This window comes from Cucumis melo, chromosome 12 (assembly GCF_025177605.1).
Source record: "Cucumis melo cultivar AY chromosome 12, USDA_Cmelo_AY_1.0, whole genome shotgun sequence".
NCBI lineage: Eukaryota > Viridiplantae > Streptophyta > Magnoliopsida > Cucurbitales > Cucurbitaceae > Cucumis > Cucumis melo.
The window spans coordinates 22,671,649-22,680,522 of record NC_066868.1 but is presented as its reverse complement, the minus strand read 5'-3'; the positions used below and the strand labels follow the sequence as shown (position 1 = coordinate 22,680,522).

At 33.6% G+C, this 8,874-nt stretch overlaps 2 protein-coding genes across 2 annotated transcripts; both read right to left on the bottom strand.

The window, feature by feature from the left end:
* Positions 1 to 305: 305 nt before the first annotated feature.
* On the bottom strand, positions 306 to 3,838 carry LOC103487462 (60S ribosomal protein L18a-like protein). Its single transcript, XM_008445796.3, has 4 exons — positions 3,394 to 3,838; positions 1,588 to 1,669; positions 1,393 to 1,507; positions 306 to 594 (listed from the first exon to the last, which is right to left on the bottom strand). Exons 1-4 carry the CDS (start codon positions 3,614 to 3,616, stop codon positions 535 to 537), a joined length of 480 nt encoding a protein of 159 aa, XP_008444018.2. The 5' UTR covers positions 3,617 to 3,838; the 3' UTR covers positions 306 to 534.
* Positions 3,839 to 5,134: 1,296 nt separating this feature from the next.
* On the bottom strand, positions 5,135 to 7,434 carry LOC103487470 (40S ribosomal protein S14-2-like). The gene is made up of 6 exons (XM_008445803.3): positions 7,250 to 7,434; positions 6,521 to 6,646; positions 6,401 to 6,446; positions 5,904 to 5,989; positions 5,575 to 5,704; positions 5,135 to 5,445 (listed from the first exon to the last, which is right to left on the bottom strand). Exons 1-6 carry the CDS (start codon positions 7,250 to 7,252, stop codon positions 5,378 to 5,380), a joined length of 459 nt encoding a protein of 152 aa, XP_008444025.1. The 5' UTR covers positions 7,253 to 7,434; the 3' UTR covers positions 5,135 to 5,377.
* Positions 7,435 to 8,874: the final 1,440 nt, after the last annotated feature.

Genomic DNA, 8,874 nt, shown 5'->3' with positions numbered 1-8,874 from the left:
TTCTGTCATTTACAATAATTTATAAATTTTCCTATAATTAATCCATGCATCCATAAATAAACGAACACCAGAAATGAGAGTAACAGCAATAACTGCCAGGGGGTTCAACCAACTTTCATGAAAATACATGATAATTTGAGTTAATTTGTGAATTACCTAAAAAGGAAACGGGGTTCAAAACATGAAGTTTCATGACAACCCAAATATAATAATAGGATCCAGTGACTGTCCTATGAGAACGACCGAGACATGTGCAAACTGATCCTGAAATTTATAATTATAATCAAAAAGAAAACCCCTTCCAATAAAGCTAATAGTTTTGTCTTCAATCTATTAACATTTCATTTCGAATTTTGGCAAGTCAGGAAGTTTCCAACATATTTACGGTAAAGGAAACCAATAAGTTGATAAATATAAACTGAAAGAATAACAATTTCAAAAGCTCATTACAGTATCCCACCAGTTGTTTTTTTCGATACAGAGGGAGGGTGACATCGGTATTGACCAGACCAAACTGTTCTTCATATGTTTCCTTCACCAGGGCTCAACTCCGTTGGTGATACCAAATGTTATAGCAATGACAGCAAGAACTGACTGAGCAAGCAAAAATAAAGCACAATTTCAAAATCAGTAGATGGAAATCATAACATCCTAGCACAACACAGTCAAGTCCAAGAAAATGAAACATCAGGCAATTAATTGAGACCATTGAACTTCTAAAAATAATATCACCTGAAACTTATAATCTGAGATAATCAAACTTACAAATTTTCATAAGTCAATCAACTAAGACTCTACATTACAAAAAATCATCCATGCACTATGCTTTAATTCTCAAAAGTGGGTCGATCTCTTTGTATGGTTTAACAAAACTGTCGATTAAAGTATATGCATAAACAATTTTGAGAGGAAATTACGTCTAAGAGTCTAAATTGATTCATTTATAAAAGTGTAGGCATTTTAATTGATACAACTATAAGTTTTAGTAACACAAGATTTTTCCAAACGAAATATTATGGAGGGCGTAAATTGATGCCAGTGCTAAACTACAGAGTTTAAATTGATATAAATACGAGTCTATGGTTTAAATTGATAAAAAAGCAAGATGAAGGGTATAAATTGATGTTTGCCCTTACTAATTTGAAGCAAAGAGTTGGGTGCTCAACTCATCACTTATGTACTCATTCCCCACCTACACTAATTCTTCGCTCAGCTCTATAAAACAGTCAATAAATTTTCCTTGAACCTAATACTATAGAGAATGTCTTAAAACATCCCAAATCTTCCTCATTTTGAGAATCACTTGGAGTAATGTCATCACTAATATTATTGAGATAGGTGAGAAATCATATTTTTGAGGATAGGTAATATATTCATATAATCGATACTTACAGCAATTGCACACGCAACATATCCAGGCTTTTCTCGGTAATCGACCCGTACAAAGAGTACAATAAAAGCTCCAACATACCAGGGAATGCCACCAAGAAAGAAGCCGATCATAAACCTGTAAAACAATTATTTTTCTTAATCAACGGCACGCTGGGAATGAGTGCAGAAAAATCTGGTCTCACAAATATAACTTACAAGAACCAGCCCATGCCAATGCCACAGCAAGGAAGACGGGCTTCATGAAAAGGTCTTCCCTCAAGGATAGCATAACCTTGAACTACAAAAAATAAAAGCATTAAGTAGGACGATGGATAAGCGAATTACATAATCTTATCGTCACTGATTTGGTGAATACTTGCACTGGGCAAGATGCTGGATGCTACTTCTCAATAGCAAGACATGTTGACAGAAATATCTGGTGAGTGATACCCCCTTCACTTTTAAGATGAAAAGCGTTGTTAATCTCGGTAATCAGTTGTACCAAAGATAAAATTTGATGTGCCAATTTGTACACTGTTAGCATTGCACAGCTACAGTCTTCAAAGGAATATCGCAATGATTTTTTTCATTATAAACAAGTTCTAAGCAATCCTTTAAAAAAGGACTTGATATATCTATCTGTAATCTTAATGGGTGATGAGAAAAAGGCAAAAATGATTAAATAGTCAGTACCAACAATAGGCACCTACCGTGTAAAGAGAATAGTTCCAGAATACCTTATGGAAGTCGCTACATGAGAAAGAAACAGACAAAAACACAATTTTCCCACAATCCTTTCCTTGATTAAAAGAACTTCTCCATTCTCTTTAACAATACATCCCCATTAAACGGCTCTAGTAACATCCATACCATCCCCCAGCTGAGGACATTGTCTACCAATTAATTAGATTCGGGCCAACATCCAAGAATAGACCTTCTTCAAAAATCTCTGACTCTTCTCTATCTCCTAAAACACTTTCCTAGATGCCTTATACACAGAAATAAACGATTGTGCATGCTCAAGAAACCATTGTTATCCATATTCTTCAGAAGAATTTCATGCTATGAGCTATCTATAATACGGAAGAATTGAGATGTGGAACGAAAAGGACCTCTAGACCAATTACGTTCGAAGAGGTTTTAGATTTTTAATAGAGCACCCAGGTTTTGCAAAATAGATGATACAGGTAATTTCGAAGTAAAGAGTTCAGCAATTGTTCTCCTATTAAAATTTAAGTCTACCAGAAAATATCTTTCTGCAATCACCATAAAACAAGAGGGTAGCATTCTCAATATCTCTCCTCCTCTCTCTTGCACATCCACATGCTGATGCTATAAAAGAATGTTCCTTGTTTCTAAGGAAATACATACGTCCCCATGCCAGATACAAACTCGGGATCAAAATAATATCCTATAGCTGGCTAGATCATCATTATTTCAATAAGTTAGCTCTTGAAGCATTCGATTCACCTGCACTATGTTACTTCTTCAGGTAAATATTGTCGACAGTCCCAACTGGTAGGCTAGAAAGCGGTCCCTATTAACCCTTAACATAATTTTTAACCTTATTTCTCACGACCCTATACATTATTAGGGGGTGATATTCAAACTAAACATTGGGATATTACTCACACATTCATACCGGTGAATCAATAACAGCCGAAACAACAGATAAAGAAAATCAATTATAAACCACAATGAGCATCATAGACGCATTTAATAATTATTAAACCAACGGATACCAATATGTGCAAAGAAGTAACAAAGAAAAACCATCACGATCGTTATCAAAGCCCACACGAAACACCATAAAACTCAATCCCTAAACAAAGCAAACAATTCATAATCAATTAAACAATAATATTTGAGCAAAAATTCTGCACAAACTCCTAGGAGGAACCACGATATTGATCTGTAGATTCCAAATTCATCACCATTTGCCAGAATTCATACATAACAAAATCATCCAAATCCATGAACATGATTTTAAAAAAAAAAACATCAATGAGGATAGCTATTTACCAGGAACAGCTTGGTAACCCAAATGACCATGGTAGCATGGTTGATGACCAGAAACAACGGGTGGCGCAACCGGCTGAGGGAAACCGACGACAGATTGGGGCTGCGGTTGCGGTTGCGGTTGTGGAGGAGAAGTATAATAGTTCGCAACACCCTGAAACGTACCGTAATGGTATTGACTATGTGGATCGCCGAATACCACGCTGCTTTTCCCGTCGCCACTCATATTGTTTGCAGAAGAAGAATCAGAGAGGGTTTCTTGAATATCAAGACGACGGCGAAGGTCTCGTCGTCGCAGTTCTCTTCTTCTGCGATTTCGCCGGAAAAGTTGGGAGGGAGGGTGGACGGAGCTTGGCGTAAAGGAGAATGGGTGTCTCCGGTTTCTAATAAGGCGGTGGTGTTTCCTGATTTTGGTGAAGTGGAGTTGTACAGCTGGCAGTTTGTACTCAGTTCGGGGGTAATTGGGAAGCCCATTTCGTTTTATTTGGTTTTTTACAATGACATTACCATTGGTTTTGACTTCTCTTATTATTATTATCTTCTCAAAAAATGTCTTTTAACATGTATCAATTTTCTTTTTTAAAGAAGAAAATATTGATTTCGTTTTTCTAATTTTCATTTAGTTCTTCTAATATCATCTTTTTTCTTCTAAAATACTACCGATTAATTGTGTTGTGAGAAAATTTTGCCCAACTAAATTAGATCACACAACCGCAGCATAATTATTAAGTTTAAGGTTAATAAAAGTAGGTGTTCCTAAATTCATTTCTAGATACCAATATTGGTAAAAGAAAATTTCATTTTTGGAGACCAATATTGGTAAAAGAAAAAGTCATATGTCCCATTTCTATCTAATCACTATGATATACTACTAATCAAATCCGAAGATAATTAAACCTAGACAAAAATCACTAAATTTAACGAAAGATTCAAGATCTTAAATTGCAATTGGGACGAGTGAAGTGTCTAAAACAAAATCTATAATACAAGACCGTAATAAAAATTTAGGACAAAGAAATGACTGGGCATCCCAGACTTATGAAAAACCTCTGTAAATAGAGGTGAAACTCAGCTGTTGAGAAAGAGTTAGATGTTAAAAGACCCGGGAAGATTGAAGTTCTAAAACATTGATTTCAAGACTCAAACTCTAATTGATATAAAGTTTACAATTTCCTGAAGGTTAGGAGCATAGAAGTTATAAATTTCAATCAATGCTTGAGAGAAAACATCAAACAAACATAAACTAAAAATTATACCCACATATCATTTGAACGAATCAAATTATTGATAAGTTGAATAATTCACAATACTTGAATCTTTGAATAAAGTCGAAAAAATGGATGGAAACTTAAGTTTAGAAATTAAGAGTAATTTTCTTTATGATATCGCGAGAACGGGACATGTCTCCATAAATCAATATTTCAATAAATGAAAATTGTAAGACTAAATTAAGATTTTATTACGTAAAGTACTAATAAAATGTGAGATGGAAACGTTTTATATGAAAATATGGATAATTTGGAAATGAATACAGAAAACAGTTCCATATTTATACATCACGCTATATAATGTTCATCTTAATATCAAGAATCCGTGTTTTCAAATTCTCCACCAAACAAAGCCTAAACTACTACAAAACCTAGCACGCCAAATTAAAGGACTTTGAATTCAACTTGACAGCATAAAACCAACTAAGATGTATATAAAAATAATTCATGGGATTGGACATCATCGCACCATTCTCTTTCAATAATAATTAAGACCAAAGGGCATTGTATTGATTTGTTAATCTAAAGCCAAAAATTCCTCTTTCACAGTCTAAGTTCAACATAAAACAAAATCGAAGACAAAACATCCCTGACAAAACAATAATTAAAAACCAAGTTGGAGTTCTGAAAAACTAAGGCTGCAAAGCTTAAGGAGCATCAGAACCATAGAGAAACCATCGACACAGCCATAATAGTAGGAATCCCGGAGTAAGTAAAGCTTACAGCCTTCTTCCTCTTCTTCCACCCTTTCGGCGAGTGCTGTCTGTTGGAATTGGAGTCACATCCTCTGGAGCATATAAAGAAAGCATATGAGTTAGATTAACAACTAATAAAGTATTAGGCAAAGTTGTGAGAATGTAAAGCATTCATGTATTTAGAGCTTGAATTCATCAACGTAGAGGGACCAAGGATTCACCTATGCGTCCAATCCTCATCCCAGAACGAGCAAGAGCACGTAGTGCAGATTGGGCACCTGGACCAGGTGTTTTGGTCTTGTTTCCTCCGGTAGCACGCAGTTTAATATGAAGAGCAGTAATACCGAGTTCCTGTTTCGTGAAAGATATCACGCCACAGACAAGTAATGTTGTTCAGTGTGAGAAAGTTGACAAACCGTACAGGTGAAATAATAAAATGGGATGAAATAAATTCCAAAGGAAATTATTAGAGTCCGCCAAGTACAAAGATAACAATCCATAAAATGAGGGGAAAGGGTAATTAAGAAACAATATTAAAAGAGGATGGAACCTTGCATCTTTGGGAAACATCCTGTGCTGCAAGCATAGCTGCGTAGGGGGAGGACTCATCCCTATCAGCTTTCACCTTCATACCACCTGCGTTCATCAAAATACAGAATTAAACTTTTCAAATTCCACGTGAAAAATAAAATAATATAAATAATAAGAAAAATAAGAAGAAATAAAGCATAACTTTTTTAGTAGTGTTCCATAAACAGGCACAAACGAGCTCTGAAGTGAGCATAGAGATTTAACAGGAAATTACAATCTAATATCATACATCATATTCATAAATGCAGAAGGTTTTCATACTCATCTACTCTAGACAATGAATTCTAATGGTTCTCTACAGTTAGTATTAATTTTACTTAGTTACATGGAACAATCAATGAAATTACACAATGGAAGGAACAAAAACTAAGAAATAGAGAGATCTCAAATTTAAAGTTTAAAAAATTCCATATTTCAACTATTTAAAGAAGGAAGAAACGTATTTAATTGTTTCACCTGTAATGCGGACAAGAGTTTCCCTTCCAGAAAGATCAGTCACATGCTGTGGTTGAAACAACAAAGTCATCATTCTGTTACCCAACGAGAAACCAAAACTATGTACATTTTTTCACTTACAATAAATGTATCGTTAAACGAGGCAAAAATGTGAGCCACACCGAACACATGCTCGCCTTCCCTCACTGCAGGACCAAGAGTCACAGTCTCTTCCTTAGGCTCCCTGGTCTTCCTCCTTGAACCAGACTATGAAATCCAACAAAAAACAAAAGCAAAGTAAAGATTCCTCCATTCAACAGATTCTCATGCTGAAACATAATGCCAGTCACTAAGTAACCATAGGAGGCTGAGAAGAATCATAAAGCAAAAAACACAAATGAACAAAAACCCATAAATAAATATAGGTCAAATAAATATAGGTCATCTCTGCCTCTGCTGAACAGACAAAGTAGAGGTACATATTATTAACAATAGACTCCAAACCACACAGCTTAAAAGCTCAAATCCGCTCCCAATCTACTATATCCCACCACTGACTAAACCCTAAATTTCAAAAAACGGCAGAGAGCATACCGAATAGCCTAATATCCTGGATAATGAGTATTAATCACGATAATCATATAATCATACGCCCTATTAAACTCCGGATTTCATACTACGCTATTAGCAACAAAATCTTGAAACAGAGACGGAAGAACCTTAATGACGGCATTCGAAGTGTTGAACAAAAGAGATTCAAAACACTTCTTCGCAAATCCATACTAGACCGACCACCATTGGCATGGTGTTTGAAAAAGCCGACAAGAACCGCAATTGAAGAAGCCAACCAGAGAGATTAGATGTACTCACCATGTTTACGAAAAAGATAGCCGAAGTAGCTTCCCCTTTGTGGAGCTCTACGAGAATTTGCCGCTGCAGAAATCGTGCAAGGAGAAAGGTAGAAGAATGTAAGGCAAAATTTATATGAAAGGGAGAGGGGGACTAGGGTTTTCCACGGTGGATGATTTACCGTAATACCCTCAATCGCCCTATGTATTAAAATTATGTTTAATATTTAACCTAGTACGAGTGAAATCGTAAAAAATGACACAATCGACCAACCATTTAAAGGTCGTTTGGAGAAGGATATGATTATAGAAGGTTAATGTTGTAATAAACCTAGTTTTATCATAACATATATTTGAGGGAAAGTTTAAAAAGTAGTTTTATGATAAAATGTTTGGAAAACAAAGTTTAAAAAGGTAGTTTTATAGAAGAGTTGAAAAGATAGAGTTATGGAAAGTTGAAAAATGTTTAAGAAAATGAAAGAGAGGGAAGATGGCTATGGTAACCCAAAACAAGTGTTATGATAACCATTTTTCCAAGGTTAGGTTACCATAACCCAACCCAATAGTGATAATTAATGGGTCAAACTACCTCTTATAATTTATTCTAACGAGTTTTTGTAGTATAAATAATTTGTAACTTTTTATTATTCTTGATAAAATCGTTCCAGAAATTTCTAAAAAACCACAAATACATAAAATTTGTAAAAATAAAACAGTAAATTTGACCTTGAATGTTATTTTATGTTTTTATTCTTTTATATACAGTGGTCTTTTAATTTAAAAAATGTGTATATATTTAGAAAATATTAATAGTAATGTTTTTAAAAATAATAATAATAACTGTCTAAGTATAAAATGTTGATTGCCACCAAAAATTACGATAACTTGATTTTTATTCTAGTTGATCAAATTAGCAACCAAATGACTCAAGTAGGATTTTTAGTACAACTTGATCTGTCACATTATTTATTTATTTTCTTTTATTTTTTTAAATATATTTTTTATTAACTCAAAATACTTCAATTGCCTATGACACATGTTAACAACTAAAATTTCATAAAACTAAAATGTTAAATATCAAAATCCAACATATTTATTACAAACTTCATACAATATTTATAAGTTATAATATATGTTTTAACAATATTAGAAATTCAGATTAGGTTGAGTCAATATAAATTTTAAAAAATGTAACCTAAGCCAAATTCTGATTGTTTGGATTGTCCCATTATTTGAACACCCTAATGAAAAAACCAATAGATCGTCAATGTTGACAAAACTTTATAAAATTTGTTTGATATAAATAAAATAATTAACAAATATTTTATACAAGTTAAAAGGTTTATTGTTTATGTTATATTCATCTTATTGTTGTTTTTATGTTACACATATAAATCTTAGTTTGGTTTATGAACTTTGAATCATGATTCCTAAATTTTAAGAAAATTATTTCTTTAGCTTTGAAAAAAATGTATAATTCTCTCTATTCAGATTTTTGTTAAATTTAGATAACGTTGAGTTTGAATATATGTTTTTAAATCATTAGACTATCGAATATGTTATCACTAAAAAAGAATAAAGGGTTTCAATTCTGTCAACTCATTACAAAAAGAAGGGAGTCTGTTGACGCAGAGATGCGTCGGCAGA

What these genes read in the sequence shown, in the direction of transcription:
- LOC103487470 (XM_008445803.3), bottom strand. An exon ending in CGTTTAACGATACATTTATT is followed by an intron (nt 6,447 to 6,520) that starts GTAAGTGAAAAA and finishes TTTCAACCACAG; the next exon opens with CATGTGACTGATCTTTCTGG. An exon ending in GATGAGGATTGGACGCATAG is followed by an intron (nt 5,446 to 5,574) that starts GTGAATCCTTGG and finishes TATATGCTCCAG; the next exon opens with AGGATGTGACTCCAATTCCA.
- LOC103487462 (XM_008445796.3), bottom strand. Translation starts at nt 3,616, where the DNA reads ATGAGTGGCGACGGGAAAAGCAGCGTGGTATTCGGCGATCCACATAGT. An exon ending in GGGTTACCAAGCTGTTCCTG is followed by an intron (nt 1,670 to 3,393) that starts GTAAATAGCTAT and finishes TATTTTTTGTAG; the next exon opens with TTCAAGGTTATGCTATCCTT. An exon ending in ATTGGCATGGGCTGGTTCTT is followed by an intron (nt 1,508 to 1,587) that starts GTAAGTTATATT and finishes ATTGTTTTACAG; the next exon opens with GTTTATGATCGGCTTCTTTC.